General features: G+C 44.4%; 1 protein-coding gene and 2 long non-coding RNA genes across 3 annotated transcripts; 1 reads left to right on the top strand and 2 right to left on the bottom strand.

The window, feature by feature from the left end:
• Positions 1–890: 890 nt before the first annotated feature.
• Positions 891–2,549, bottom strand: LOC148930462 (uncharacterized). The gene is made up of 3 exons (XR_016136574.1): positions 2,264–2,549; positions 1,993–2,170; positions 891–1,086 (listed from the first exon to the last, which is right to left on the bottom strand). It is a non-coding gene; the product is annotated as an uncharacterized LOC148930462 (long non-coding RNA).
• Positions 2,550–5,958: 3,409 nt separating this feature from the next.
• LOC148930461 (uncharacterized) lies at positions 5,959–7,642 on the top strand. Its single transcript, XM_089066482.1, has 3 exons — positions 5,959–6,005; positions 6,051–7,453; positions 7,635–7,642. Exons 2-3 carry the CDS (start codon positions 6,148–6,150, stop codon positions 7,640–7,642), a joined length of 1,314 nt encoding a protein of 437 aa, XP_088922608.1. The 5' UTR covers positions 5,959–6,005; positions 6,051–6,147.
• A 3,019-nt stretch (positions 7,643–10,661) lies between these two features.
• Positions 10,662–11,927, bottom strand: LOC125210615 (uncharacterized). Its single transcript, XR_007174386.2, has 2 exons — positions 11,746–11,927; positions 10,662–10,839 (listed from the first exon to the last, which is right to left on the bottom strand). It is a non-coding gene; the product is annotated as an uncharacterized LOC125210615 (long non-coding RNA).
• Positions 11,928–16,529: the final 4,602 nt, after the last annotated feature.

The following is a 16,529-nucleotide window of genomic DNA, read 5'->3' as shown; positions in this document are numbered from 1 at the left end:
TCCTAAATTATATTCTTATATATCACAATTTTTTTATTTAGTTGCAAGAAACTATAAGTGCGTTATATACAGGTGAGAGCTCAATAAAGACAAGCTCCAATTAATGCATTAACTTGGAGGAATAGTAGTAGTACTTCTTCTCTGGAGGTATGTCAACTTATGTTACTTTTATGAGTGAACTAAAATGGTCTTTGAACTATGCGTTCTAAACTTTAGAGCATCCTTAATAGGAAGGATTTCCCCATGGACTAGCACTAGGATTTCCCAAAAACACCTTCTGCCATGTCACTAGGACTTCCCACCCCACTGCCATATCACTAGGACTTCCCACTGCACAATAGTGGACTACCACTAGGACATGCACTAGGACATCCCGACAACACATATTCACATTTTATATGCATAACTAAATACAGAATTAAAATTTCGACACGAATACGGAGAAAATGCAATCATAATTTCATTAAATTAAAAACATTAAAAAGTACAATTAAAAAAATATACAATTTCAAGAAATTACATTTAAATCAACTGCACCCCTCCGCGTCCACAACTCTTCAATTAGATCATGTTGGAGTTGAATATGGGCTTCTTGTTGGTGCATGTCGGCATGAGATTGGAGCCGTCCGACGTCATCATGAGGTATCTCCATTCGTACATTGGCGGTGGCCACGCCGTGGCTTGGCCCGACGGCATCTTCCTTGGTCCAATCAGTCAGTTCTGGACCTTCTTGTTCAACAATCATGTTGTGTAACATCCCGACTTTTTACCCTAAGGCTTAGAACATCGATCTATATATATATATAAGTTTCGCGTCGAAATTTTCTTATTATTACTTCTTGTTATGATTAATCGTTGTGAAGTATATTTTGAGTAGTGAACAAAAATAGTAATAGTCATTATAGATGTTTGCTCTAATAAAAGTCCGTTTGTGAAGACCGAGTTTCAAATAAAAGTCCGTACATGAGTTCAACGTTTAAGTAAATATTAAAAAAAATAATAATAATAAATAAAAATAAAAATAAAATAAAATACTCTCCATGCCCTCCGGATCTTGCGCAATAGCCACGTCTTGAACCCCGATACCTACACGAACGGATAAGAAGCACGTTAAATTAAGACGAGACAATCGACGAAATCAAATCACATCAAACACGCAAACCAAACGGCGGCTCACGTTTTCCAAACGACGGCTCACGTCTTTTAAGTGACGAGACATAATATTCTTACCAATTATAGTAATTTGAAAGATTGATTAGCCACCTTGCCTCTTATGGCAAAAAGTCCATAACTCTTGGGCAATACCCCTCCACCCATGAATCAAGCTTTTAACCATGGATTATCTTGCTCCCAATTCCTCTATAAATACTATCATCACTCCATTAATAATTCCTTTGTTTTCACCACTCAAAACATTTACCATCAAAGTTCTCCTTCTAATGAGAATGTAAAATCTTTAAGGCAAGGAAGCAAAGTCTCATCACCATCCCTACCCTTAATTCTCTTGTTCATCCACAAAATCCCTAAACAAAATTATCTCATGGTGAGGATGAAGTAAGTGCTTGAAGAAGAAAGTCAAGTTTCTACACACTACCATTCTTCTTCTTCTCCTTTTTCTCAAGGTAAATTCTCCTAACAATTGTCTTCTTACTACATTGTCATTTTCATATTACAATTAGTAAAGCATGAACATTTGAAGCCTCCCATGTCAAATACCAATTCTATACCACTTCCTTCACCCTTTTTAACATCTAGAACTTTTCATCGAACTTAAAACCACAACTAGAGCTTGATCATTGAGGAATAAAGTGCTTAATACTCAAACCATATTATTATGCCTCTTCCCTAATGATTTTCATATCAAATATGCATATGACTTTCTAGAATGGAATTGCCCTAACTATAGAAAACTTAGACAAAGAAAACAATTAAGCAATGCCTAAACTATTAGAGATCTTCTTTGCACAATAATAACGATCTTGGAAAGCTTACCTCGTGAGTGAAGAAGCTGCCGGTCCTCGGAGAGACTGCCCGGCAGTGGCCCACCGGCAGCGGCGGCAGATCGGCGGCGGCGGTAGTCCGGCGGCAGTCCGGCAACATTCCGGCGGTTGTCCGACTTTTCACAACGAAATTAATCTCTTTCGACCCCATTTTCACGATCTATCCGAATCTTCACATTTCAAGACTTAATTGTTAGTCCTAAGCCTTCAATTTGAGAAAATAAAGAAGAAGAGAAAAAAAGGGAAATGGGGGAAATTCCTACCTCTCTCGGTCGACGGCGAGGAGACCGCCGTGTACCCGGCGGCGACGGCGGCAGCAGCCCACCAGTGACGGCAGCAGCGGCCCGGCGGCGACGGCGGAGGTGGCGGTTCGCGGCAGAGAGAGAGGCGGCCGAGAGAGAGAGGCCGAGAGAGAGAGAGGCGGCAGAGAGAGAGAGAGAGGCCGAGATAGAGAAAGAGGGGAGAGGGGAGACGTGACCGGCGGCCGGCGTCGCTCGCCGGCGACGCCAAAATCGCCGGCAGAGATTGGAGAGAGAGTGGGATGTTGGAGAAGGGGAGAAATATTTTTTTTTGAAATGGAAGAAGGAAGGGAGGCTAATTCTTTTAGTGAAATTAGGGCAACACACTATTGGGCCTCCCCTTTGGGCCAAGTAATTAATTTAGTAAGATGGTCTCTTATTATTTCTTTTTGGGCCGAGAATTTAAAGGAAATGAGAAGTTTGGGCTTTGAAGCATAAGTAATAAAATGAACCTTATCTCTTAATTTTGGATTAATATTTCTTAAAATGTTTGAAGCTTTTAAATAATTAATCTTATGATAAATTAATGTCTTGCCCTCCTTAATTAAGTAATTAATTTTTCTTGAAGATAAGAATGTATGGATTTAATGAACCCTCTCCCAAATAATTATTTAATTACTTCAAGGTTTCTTATAAAATAAAGATCCACTTTTCTTAAGTGAAATGAAGTGATCTTGATCGCACCACGAGCATAGGACGCATAATCCATGTAGGATCATTTCTCTTCATGCACCTTATGAATGTTCATAAAACTAATTTAAATCATTATACTATTTCAAGAAGGGCGTGTTCGCGGAGTTTGATTTCCAAGGCCAAGCTTTTGTAGCATTTCATTCGGAAGCTTTGAGGTGGGCTTTATATCCAACACATTAAGTGTGGATAAAATTATCAAATATATGAAATGATTTTTGTTTGATAAAATTGCACTTACTTTTTTTAAAATGTTATCGTGCCATAAATTGTTTGTTTTATGATGCCTATCTGTTTGGCGATGCCAAATGAATGAATGAATGAAACGAATTCGGCTCCAATAGGACCAAGATCCTATTCGAGTTAGTGTACACAAAAGAATGGACCGTGAGTCATCGTAAGGGTTGGCCGGTCAATGTGATCGTGGAAGGTGGCCACCTTCCCGACACACAATGAACTATCAGATATGGCGGATTGATGGAATGAACTTAGCTTGATCAAGCGAACTTTATGAAAATGAACTTAGTACGCTCGGGCCTTTAAGAAAACCCCCGTGTGTTACTGTGATGGCATGATAATAACTTTTTCTTATATATGTATCTTTCGGCAATGTGTTCACTGAGTACCCCGTACTCAGCCCTGCATGTATTTCTAAATGTGCAGATTGAGCAAGTGATGAACTGGTGGCTGAGTGGAGTTGGTGGTCGTCTCATCTCTTTTGTAGGATTTTCGTGGCATGTGTCTTCATTCACATGACCATATGGTTACAACTCCTTCCGTTGTGCTTATGTTGTAGTATTTTGTACTAATGGGTCATAGGAAAAATGATTAGTAACGAGTGACCTACGTTAAACACTCTTTTAAATTCTCATGATCTTTCGTGTCTTGTGAACCTCTTTTATCTTATGAAGAAGTACTTGCATGTCTTATTGTAAATTCTTTCGTCCCCTTTCTATCCCCTCTTCTTAATTCCCTCCCCTGGTCATGATTTACCGAGCCATGCTATCCTTAGCAAGGCGCGGTCGTGACAGAGTTGTATCAGAGCCTAGGTTTTCTGCTCTGTAACCGTGAGTCATTCTTTGAAAAGAAAAGTCTAGACTTGATTCGCTAGACTAAGTTAGCGAGATCGACCACAACTCAGCACCAATTTCATCGCCCTCAACCTGAATGAAGGTAATTTATCCTTCCTGTAAGATGCCTTTTAAGAATTTTAATCAAGCTGATAAAATGAGCACCCCTGAAATGAGAACTTAGAAGAAATAAGTATATGTGTGATTCTCGCTTTCCCGAGCGATATAATCTTTGTGCCAATGTTATGGGATTCATGTTGGAAGTACAAAGAGATACGTAAAATCTCCTATGCCCCGATGAACGAATTTGAAGTACCTCCGTTCCAACAAAGCATTTCCCGATGCTTATATTATGACAAATTGATCTTACGCTTACAAATCCGACACACAATTCCCTTAATAATGAACGTCTATCTCGATGCGTGCGGCTTGGGCCAAGTACACCCTTTGCTTTTCGCCAAAGGAAGTAGTGTTGTGTATCCTTAAGCAACTTTCTCCCTTACTTATTGTTTCGGTAAAACATCATGTGTAGATGAACCAACGCCGGACGGCTCGCAAGCAAGTCACACCCCAGGCTATCGCTAGAAATTCCAATACTCGCCTATCGATCCTACAGTCCTCGTCCTGGAGCGCACATATTGAGGGTCTTATCAGGTTTTATGAGTTGTGGGAGACAGCCCATGAGCATGGCGTCACTGGGATTGACGGCATACGCCATCTGATTCCCCTACTACCTGACGATTGGGAGATATGGACAGCCAGCTTAGCAGATGATTTCATCCATCGTCGGCCCGACACCCTAGAGGATGAGGGAGACTTCCCAGGCTTCCTATGTGCCATTATTGATCAGTATTTGCGGTACCAGAACATTCCGCCAGCCTCCCCAGACATCCTAGCACCGCCCCCACATCAGTGGGAAACTCCGACCCTCCCTGTTACTGAGCCCCAGGGCCAGTATGATCACGAGGCAGGACCTTCACGCAGACAGGAGATGGTTTTGCCCCTGGGCTACGACCGACCCCAGGGAGTGCGCCAGTTTCCTGGCCAGGAGCATGACCCCACGTGGCGGGGCAAGGCACCTATGATCGCTGCCCCAGAAGAAGATGAGTACCCGATAGAGTATCTGGCAGATGATGAGGCAGCTCCGCAGATGAGGAGTCCTTCTGAGCGCAGACAGTCCTTGGGGGTGCCTGGCGAGCTACCCCACCCCGAGGAGTTGGACACAGACTGGTACCAGTACTATCAGAACCGCTACGAGGAGATTAGGGCTGAGATACGCCGCGAAGTTTGGGCGGTCCCAGACGCTGCGATACCTCCTCCCATGCCAGGGATGTTACCAGGAGGAGCTGAGGATGACCCGATTGCGATCAGCAGCGACGATGACTTTGAGGGAAGCTCTGGGCTGAGCTCTCTAGACTCGGATGGCGACTGGTAGGGTAGTGTTAGTTATGTATCATCAGCAACGGACCCTTTATGAGGCCGTCCTGATGCTAGTTGTTTTATCTCTAGTCCCCTTGTGACGTGAAAACTGTTCCTTCCTACGGTTTCACGCTTTTCTTTTGTCGATCGCGTAGAATTTGGGACTTTCGTATGTTATGTAGGAGGATCTGTTCTGTACAAAAAGTCCTCTCTAGAGGCAAATTTTGGCTTGATATATATATATATGCAGATGTTCTATGCTTACGATCGTATCTTGTTTATATGTGATGTTATTATGCCTCTTGTTGGTTGCCTTCAATTAAAGTTATGTACAAAAGATCAACACGTGTTTGCGAAATTATTATTATTATTGTCTCAATAATAATTTCTTTTTATAGAATGCCACCTAGGAGGGTAGGACGTCCTAGAGGACGGGGAAGGGGACGCGGTGGAAGAATACCCCAAATTGTCGAAGGAAATCATGAAGATTGGCGCGAAGTTACGCCACCACCTCCATCTCCATCTCCGCCTCCACCTTCACCTCCCCCGCCACCACTTATGCAAATTCCGAGGATTGAACGCAGGATTGAAGAAGTCTTTCTCCGACAGAATCCACCAACCTTTAACGGACTAGGCGACCCAGTCGAGGCTGAGACTTGGGTGCGTGCAATGGAACGGATATTCAACTTCTTGCAATGCACAGATGGAGAACGTATGACGTGTGTGACCTTCCAATTGACTGGATCGGTTGATTTCTGGTGGGAGGCACGTAAGAAGACCATGACCCCAGGCCAGATTGCAAGCTTAACTTGGGAGCAGTTCAAGGCAGAAATGTATGATAAGTACATCCCTAAGAGTTACCGAAAGAAGAAGGAAGTGGAATTCTATCACCTTAAGCAGGGAAGGATGTCAGTAACAGAGTATGATAGGATTTTCTGCGAGATGTCCCGATATGCTCCAGAACAAGTCGACACTGATGAAAGGATGGCGGAGAAATTTTGTGCCGGTCTGAGGCACGAGATTAGGATGGCATTAGCTAGCCACGGGGGATTGACCTATCTGGAGTCCCTGAGCCGAGCTTTAGATATAGAGGCGGCAATGCCCACTGAACGGAGCACTCAGACTGTAGCTCCGGTACCTCCTCAGAACCACCCCCAAGGGTCCAAAGAAAAGCGCAAATGGGAAGGTACCCGAGGTCCTCAACAACAGAAACGACCATGGCAACCACAACCTCACCACCATGACGTTGGAAGACAAAATGCCCCAAATCCAATTGGGGGCTATCAATCAAATCCGAGACCGTGCCCCAAATGCAACAAGGTGCACACGGGAATCTGCAGAGCAGGGACAGACAATTGCTTCGTGTGTGGAAGGAATGGCCACTTTGCTAGGAACTGTCCGAACAAGACTTCTGGAGTAGGGGCAAGGTCGAACCAGCCAGTACATCGCACACAATTGCAAGCAGTCCAGATGCAACCTTGGCAACCACCACAATTACCTCCTCCACCAAAGCAGCAACATCCTCGGAGGCCGAGTCTCCCATCTCAGGCACGTGCCTATGCTCTCAGACAGAAGAAGCCAGAAGGGGACCAAGGAAATCTAGCAGGTATGGCTATGCTCCTCGGTGTACCTGTCATTCTCTTATTTGATACTGGTGCATCGCACTCCTTCATATCAGCATCTTGCGTAGATACCTTAGAAATCCCAACGAATCAAGTTGAACATAGACTTAGGGTGTCTTCGCCTGTCGGAGGAATAATTGAAATTAAGTGCTTCTGCTCAAACCTAGAGGTTTCTTTTGGAGGACATCAGTTATTAGTCAACAACTTGAGTGTTATGCCCATGTCCGACGTCGACATAATCCTTGGGATGGATTGGCTAGCTGAAAACTATGCCACCATCATGTGCAACCAACGACAAATCTCTTTTCACCCTCCCGGAAAGGACGCCACTAACTTTCATGGGGTTACCTTGGGTAAGCGGAAATCCATAATCTCCGCGCTACAAGCTGCAACGCTTGTACGAAAAGGCCACCCGGCCTATCTTGTCTACCTGAACGAAGAGAGAAAAGAAGAGAGGAAAATTGAAGATGTGGAAATAGTGCGAGAGTTCGCAGATGTGTTTCCCAACGATCTACCTGGCTTACCCCCGGATAGGCAATTAGAATTCACCATCGATCTCGAACCCGGGTCTGCGCCAGTATCGAAAGCCCCATATCGGATGGGCCTGAAGGAATTGGAGGAATTGAAGATGCAACTTCAAGAACTGATGGACTTGGGTTTCATCAGACCCAGTGTCTCACCGTGGGGAGCACCAGTACTTTTTGTGAAGAAGAAAGATGGGACGCTAAGAATGTGCATTGACTACCGAGAGTTGAACAAGCTAACTTTGAAGAACAAATATCCGTTGCCAAGAATTGATGACTTGTTCGACCAGCTCCGGGGAGCTAGTGTCTTCTCAAAGATGGATTTAAAGTCAGGCTATCACCAATTGAAGATTTGACAAGATGACATTCCAAAGACGGCTTTTCGAACGCGGTATGGTCACTACGAGTTTGTAGTGATGCCCTTCGGCTTGACAAATGCGCCTGCGGTATTCATGGATCTCATGAACCGAGTCTTCCACCCCTATCTTGACAAGTTCGTATTGGTATTCATAGACGATGTGCTCATCTACTCAAAGGACAAGAAAGAACACGAAGAACACCTGCGGATCACTCTGGAAACACTAAGGGCCGAGAAGCTATACGCCAAATTCAGCAAGTGTGAATTTTGGCTCAACGAGGTGAATTTCCTCGGTCATGTGGTGACTGCCGAAGGAATTCAAGTAGATCCAGCAAAGGTGGAGGTCGTGCAAAATTGGAAACCTCCTGGAACACCCAACGAGATACGAAGCTTCCTGGGATTGGCAGGTTATTATAGGAGATTCATCGAGGGCTTCTCAAAGATTGCAAGACCGATGACGCAACAACTCAAGAAGGGCACCAAAGTTTCGTGGACCCCAGAATGTGCAGAAAATTTTGAGTTACTAAAGAAGAAATTGACCACCGCGCCAGTTCTGGCCGTCCCAGATCCAGCGGTAGACTATGTGGTTTACACTGACGCATCAAAAAGTGGATTGGGCTGCGTCCTCATGCAAAATGGCAGGGTGATAGCATATGCATCACGACAGCTCAGACCGCACGAGCTTAATTATCCTACCCATGATTTGGAGTTAGCCGCAGTAGTGCACGCACTAAAGATTTGGATGCACCATCTCTACGGAGTTCGGTGTGAGATTTTCACGGACCATAAAAGCCTCAAGTATTTCTTCGAACAGAAGGACTTGAACATGAGACAGAGGAGATGGTTGGAGCTAGTGAAAGATTATGATTGCGGCATCAACTACCATCCCGGCAAGGCCAATGTGGTGGCCGATGCCCTAAGCCGAAAGACTCAGCACTTGACAGCCATGTTCACCCACGAGGAGGAACTACTACGAGAATTTGGCAAGCTCAACATGGAAATGATAAGTGCCCCAGAAACAGTAGAAGCAAGGATAGCTACTCTAGTGGTGGAGCCAGATTTGAGGGAGCGTATCATCGCTGCACAGAGACAGGACGAAGGTCTGGAAAAGATACGAGCAAAGGTGAGGACTGACGGACATGAGACCTATCACGAGGAGACGGACAACGCCCTCACTTTCGGAGGGAGGCTGTGTGTGCCCCAGGATGAGAAACTGAGAGATGAGATCTTGAGCGAAGCTCATGACACACCTTACACCGCACACCCTGGAAGTACCAAGATGTATCAAGACTTAAAGCGGAAATTTTGGTGGGATGGCATGAAAAGAAGTATAGTATCATACGTGGAAAAATGCTTGGCGTGTCAACAAGTCAAGGCTCTACATCAGCGACCGTACGGGAAATTGCAACCCTCAGAAATTCCTCAATGGAAATGGGAACACATAACCATGGATTTTGTGACGGGCTTGCCAAAGACCAAGCGAGGAAACACTGCCATCTGGGTGATCGTGGATCGCCTCAGTAAAAGTGCCCACTTCCTGCCAATTCCAATCACTTATGGATCTGAAAAGCTGTCTCAACTTTATGTGCGAGAAATCGTACGCTTACATGGTATCCCAGCCTCAATCACGTCAGATCGAGATGCAAAATTCACTTCAAATTTCTGGAAGAGCCTGCAAGCAGAACTTGGTACGAAATTAAATTTCAGTACCACGTTCCACCCACAGTCTGATGGGCAATCGGAAAGAACGATCCAAACGCTGGAGTATATGCTACGAGCCGTCATACTTGACAGGGGAGGAAGTTGGGAGACAATTCTACCCTTGATAGAATTCGCCTACAACAACAGCTACCAGGCGACCATTGATATGGCACCCTACGAAGCGCTATATGGGAGGAAGTGCAGATCACCACTATACTGGGACGAGGTTGGCGAAAGGAAGATGCTGGGCCCCGAAGTAGTCAACGAAATGGTTGAAATCGTGCGGCAGATCAAAGGAAGAATCAAGGAAGCACAAGACAGACAAAAGTCCTATCGGACCGACCTGCAGTTCAAGGTGGGAGACAAGATCTTCTTGAAGGTGTCTCCTTCTAAAGGGATAATACGTTTTGGGGTGAAGGGGAAGCTTAGGCCTCGTTTCATTGGCCCCTACGAAATCCTGGAGGAAATTGGACCCGTCGCATATCGTTTGGCGCTGCCACCAAGTTTCGGAAGCGTGCACAACGTCTTCCATGTTTCGCAGCTGCGGAAATATGTGTACGATCCGAAACATGTGATCCACCATGAAGAGATGATGTTAAACCCGGACTTGAGTTACGAGGAGAAGCCAGAAGCAATCTTAGACCGGAAGGTGCAACAACTAAGGACAAAATCTATCACTTCGGTGAAGGTCTTGTGGAAGCATCATGGATACGAAGAAGCTACATGGGAGCTGGAAGACGAGATGAAAGAAAAATACCCGGAACTGTTTGAATAGACCCTTACAAATTTCGGGACGAAATTTTTGTAAGGGGGAAAGAATGTAACATCCCGACTTTTTACCCTAAGGCTTAGAACATCGATCTATATATATATATGAGTTTCGCGTCGAAATTTTCTTATTATTACTTCTTGTTATGATTAATCGCTGTGAAGTATATTTTGAGTAGTGAACAAAAATAGTAATAGTCATTATAGATGTTTGCTCTAATAAAAGTCCGTTTGTGAAGACCGAGTTTCAAATAAAAGTCCGTACACGAGTTCAACGTTTAAGTAAATATTAAAAAAAATAATAATAATAAATAAAAATAAAAATAAAATAAAATACTCTCCATGCCCTCCGGATCTTGCACAATAGCCACGTCTTGAACCCCGATACCTACACGAACGGATAAGAAGCACGTTAAATCAAGACGAGACAATCGACGAAATCAAATCACATCAAACACGCAAACTAAACGGCGGCTCACGTTTTCCAAACGACGGCTCACGTCTTTTAAGTGACGAGACATAATATTCTTACCAATTATAGTAATTTGAAAGATTGATTAGCCACCTTGCCTCTTATGGCAAAAAGTCCATAACTCTTGGGCAATACCCCTCCACCCATGAATCAAGCTTTTAACCATGGATTATCTTGCTCCCAATTCCTCTATAAATACTATCATCACTCCATTAATAATTCCTTTGTTTTCACCACTCAAAACATTTACCATCAAAGTTCTCCTTCTAATGAGAATGTAAAATCTTTAAGGCAAGGAAGCAAAGTCTCATCACCATCCCTACCCTTAATTCTCTTGTTCATCCACAAAATCCCTAAACAAAATTATCTCATGGTGAGGATGAAGTTAGTGCTTGAAGAAGAAAGTCAAGTTTCTACACACTACCATTCTTCTTCTTCTCCTTTTTCTCAAGGTAAATTCTCCTACCAATTGTCTTCTTACTACATTGTCATTTTCATATTACAATTAGTAAAGCATGAACATTTGAAGCCTCCCATGTCAAATACCAATTCTATACCACTTCCTTCACCCTTTTTAACATCTAGAACTTTTCATCGAACTTAAAACCAAAACTAGAGCTTGATCATTGAGGAATAAAGTGCTTAATACTCAAACCATATTATTATGCCTCTTCCCTAATGATTTTCATATCAAATATGCATATGACTTTCTAGAATGGAATTGCCCTAACTATAGAAAACTTAGACAAAGAAAACAATTAAGCAATGCCTAAACTATTAGAGATCTTCTTTGCACAATAATAACGATCTTGGAAAGCTTACCTCGTGAGTGAAGAAGCTGCCGGACCTCGGAGAGACTGCCCGGCAGTGGCCCACCGGCGGCAGTGGCCCACCGGCGGCAGTGGCCCACCGGCGGCGGCGGTAGTCCGGCGGCAGTCCGGCAACATTCCGGCGGTTGTCCGACTTTTCACAACGAAATTAATCTCTTTCGACCCCATTTTCACGATCTATCCGAATCTTCACATTTCAAGACTTAATTGTTAGTCCTAAGCCTTCAATTTGAGAAAATAAAGAAGAAGAGAAAAAAAGGGAAATGGGGGAAATTCCTACCTCTCTCGGTCGACGGTGAGGAGACCGCCGTGTACCCGGCGGCGACGGCGGCAGCAGCCCACCAGTGACGGCAGCAGCGGCCCGGCGGCGACGGCGGAGGTGGCGGTTCGCGGCAGAGAGAGAGGCGGCCGAGAGAGAGAGAGGCCGAGAGAGAGAGAGGCGGCAGAGAGAGAGAGAGAGAGGCCGAGATAGAGAAAGAGGGGAGAGGGGAGACGTGACCGGCGGCCGGCGTCGCTCGCCGGCAACGCCAAAACCGCCGGTAGAGATTGGAGAGAGAGTGGGATGTTGGAGAAGGGGAGAAATATTTTTTTTTGAAATGGAAGAAGGAAGGGAGGCTAATTCTTTTAGTGAAATTAGGGCAACACACTATTGGGCCTCCCCTTTGGGCCAAGTAATTAATTTAGTAAGATGGTCTCTTATTATTTCTTTTTGGGCCGAGAATTTAAAGGAAATGAGAAGTTTGGGCTTTGAAGCATAAGTAATAAAATGAACCTTATCTCTTAATTTTGGATTAATATTTCTTAAAATGTTTGAAGCTTTTAAATAATTAATCTTATGATAAATTAATGTAAAAACCCTTCTTAATTAAGTAATTAATTTTTCTTGAAGATAAGAATGTATGGATTTAATGAACCCTCTCCCAAATAATTATTTAATTACTTCAAGGTTTCTTATAAAATAAAGATCCACTTTTCTTAAGTGAAATGAAGTGATCTTGATCGCACCACGAGCATAGGGCGCATAATCCATGTAGGATCATTTCTCTTCATGCACCTTATGAATGTTCATAAAACTAATTTAAATCATTATACTATTTCAAGAAGGGCGTGTTCGCGGAGTTTGATTTCCAAGGCCAAGCTTTTGTAGCATTTCATTCGGAAGCTTTGAGGTGGGCTTTATATCCAACACATTAAGTGTGGATAAAATTATCAAATATATGAAATGATTTTTGTTTGATAAAATTGCACTTACTTTTTTTAAAATGTTATCGTGCCATAAATTGTTTGTTTTATGATGCCTATCTGTTTGGCGATGCCAAATGAATGAATGAATGAAACGAATTCGGCTCCAATAGGACCAAGATCCTATTCGAGTTAGTGTACACAAAAGAATGGACCGTGAGTCATCGTAAGGGTTGGCCGGTCAATGTGATCGTGGAAGGTGGCCACCTTCCCGACACACAATGAACTATCAGATATGGCGGATTGATGGAATGAACTTAGCTTGATCAAGCGAACTTTATGAAAATGAACTTAGTACGCTCGGGCCTTTAAGAAAACCCCCGTGTGTTACTGTGATGGCATGATAATAACTTTTTCTTATATATGTATCTTTCGGCAATGTGTTCACTGAGTACCCCGTACTCAGCCCTGCATGTATTTCTAAATGTGCAGATTGAGCAAGTGATGAACTGGTGGCTGAGTGGAGTTGGTGGTCGTCTCATCTCTTTTGTAGGATTTTCGTGGCATGTGTCTTCATACACATGACCATATGGTTACAACTCCTTCCGCTGTGCTTATGTTGTAGTATTTTGTACTAATGGGTCATAGGAAAAATGATTAGTAACGAGTGACCTACGTTAAACACTCTTTTAAATTCTCATGATCTTTCGTGTCTTGTGAACCTCTTTTATCTTATGAAGAAGTACTTGCATGTCTTATTGTAAATTCTTTCGTCCCCTTTCTATCCCCTCTTCTTAATTCCCTCCCCTGGTCATGATTTACCGAGCCATGCTATCCTTAGCAAGGCGCAGTCGTGACATGTTGTGCATGATAATACACGCGTACATGATATCAGGAATGCAGTACAATCAGTCAGTTCCTGGAGCACACCAAATGCCAGCTCCACATACTTGTGCGCTGACTCCCGTCGGATTGCAAAGCAGACCTTATTTTCTTCGACCGGACATCTTATCATCTTCACAAAGACGGGCCACCTAGGGTATATCCCATTCGCCAAATAAACCATGTTGGAATCTATGCCGGTCAATGGACTTTGAACAATTATAAATTTCAACGAGGCATTTAATATTGTGAAATTAAATGATATAGTCTGGATCTACGTTCGGAGTAGATGACCGTGGTATATTCATTTTCTCAAATCCGATTCCCGGTGAGTGAGAAATAATGGATTAAAGTTGTGCAAAATTGCAAACTTAATGAACAATGAGAGAAGCTTAGGGAATAAGTAAGAGAGTTAATTATCCCACATTGGAAGTTACAACCTTATTAAACTAGTATTTAATAAGAAGGATTATTACATGTAATAATTATAGTGGACTAAGATGGGCTGTAAGAGCCCACGCGCGCGCGCCGCCCGCCCCGCCGTGAGCCGCGTGCTGCGAGCCTCGAGCCTCGAGCCCGAGCCCGAGCTCGCGCCCGTGCCCTTGCCCTTGCCCTTGCCCTTGGACTTGGATCTTGGCAATTGGTCTTTGGGCTATTCGGATCTTGGCAATTGGTCTTTGGGTGTTCTTTAGGCTTGTTCGTGGTCGTGGGCCTGGTTGTGGGCTTGGCCCAAGGCTAGTGAGTCTAGTTCTTTTTAGACCACCACCATTTCCACGTCAGCGAGATAAGCGGGATGACATCTCGTTAGTATGACGCGGTAAGCCAACGTGGCTGACACGTGACAGTCCACGTCATGATCGAATCTAGAAGCTTCTAGATTCAGCCTCTCATCTCTGTAACGCTTCGTAACCGACGACCGTTACGGTCTAGCATTGATGACAGCCATCAAGGCTGCGTTGACCCCTGCAGTGGACTGAGCCTATAAATAGGCTAGCCATTCCATGCATTCTACACACATCAAACACTAGAAAGCATTCTGCATCATAAGCTCTCTCCCTCTTTGCATTGTTTTTCTGTCGAAAGCTCTGCCCTCACCTCCATCCAGTTCGCCGGAGCTTTGTTGATTGCGGTGCTGCTTCATCAGAGACGCTAGCCGTTTTATCTTTGGGGACGAAACGTCAATCCGAAGAGCACTACCAGGGCGTATCTCGTCTTGCGGAAAGAGGCCTCATCGACTCGACTATTTCCTTTTCCTACGGCTTATAATTTCGATCTCCTTGTAATTCAGTTTCAGTTATTTCTCTTATATTCCTTTTGGGTTGTATTACGCCTGGCTTTTTATCTCTTGTAATCCTGAAACCAACAATCGCAAGATGAGATAGCTTGCCTTTGAAGGATTTTGGATATAACTGAACCTAAAACTTTCAAAACTGAACACCTTTGCTTGGAGATGTCGACTGGATCCAACACTGCCGCTGCCACCACTCCAGCCACCACCGCCGCCATCATTTCATCCACTCTGGCATCCACCACGATGATGCCAACTCCCGGGCTCTATCCATCTTCATCAACAACCCCTTGGGTGTATACTAATACCCAGGGGCTCACTGGTGGATCCACCTCGAGTGGGTCGGTTGGTTCCACTTTTAGTGGTTCCTTCGGATCCTTTAATGGATCGAGTGTTGGGGCCTTTGGGTCTCACACGAATGCTGGGACCTTCGAGTCTCACGCGACCCTGGGGCCTTCGGGTCTCATGCGAGTGTTGGAACCTTCGGGTTCAGCACGGGTATTGGCTCCTTCAGGACCAGTGCGACCATGACGGGCTCTGTGCCCAACATGAATGGTAGGGGCCCTATGCCCAACCATGTTGTTGGCTCCTTCGGGGGCAACATGAATGGTTCCTTCCAAGGACCAAGTGCGGCACCTTTGGCACCTAGAATGATGCCACCTGCCGAGAAGCCACCTAAGTTTGGAGGATCTGACTTCAAGAGGTGGTACCAAAAGATGTTGTTCTATTTGACAACATTGGGCGTCGCCAACTTCCTCACGGAGAACGAGCCGCCCGTGCCAAGTGATCAAGAGACGAGGCTCGATATCTTGGCGGACTATGAAGCATGACGCAAAGGAGATTATCTTTGTAAAAATTTCATTCTAAGTGCTTTAGATGATAGCTTGTACAATGTATACTCCGTCGTAACCACATCCAAAGAGATGTGGGAAAGCCTAGAGAAAAAGTACAGTATCGATAATGCTGCAAGTACTGAACATGTTGTAGTATCCAAATTTATGGACTACAAGATGGTCGACTCTAGACCGGTCATGGAACAAGTTCAAGAGTTCCAAATGATCATCCACGGACTCGTGGCTGAAGGGATGATTTTGCCCGATAACTTTATACGGTGCATACTAATCGAGAAACTTCCTCCTAGTTGGAAGGACTTCAAGCACTATCTCAAGCACAAGCGAGAGAAGATGAGCCTTGAAGATTTGATCGTGAAACTGCGCATCGAGGCCGACGTGCGCAAAATTGATCAAAAGGCTAAAGGTCCTTTTGAGGCCAAAGCCAACTTGTTGGAGCGGGGCGGTCCTTCCAACAAACGCCCTCGCCCAAATCAGAAGGACAAGGGGAAGGGAAAGCAGCCTACAAAGAAGTTTGAAGGCGAATGCTACAAGTGTGGCAAAATTGGCCACTTTGCCAAAGACTGCCGCAAC

This window comes from Salvia hispanica, chromosome 3 (assembly GCF_029641045.1).
Source record: "Salvia hispanica isolate PSC_SH4W2 chromosome 3, Shi_PSC_v1, whole genome shotgun sequence".
Classification (NCBI taxonomy): Eukaryota; Viridiplantae; Streptophyta; class Magnoliopsida; order Lamiales; family Lamiaceae; genus Salvia; species Salvia hispanica.
This window is presented reverse-complemented; position numbering and strand designations above follow the sequence as displayed.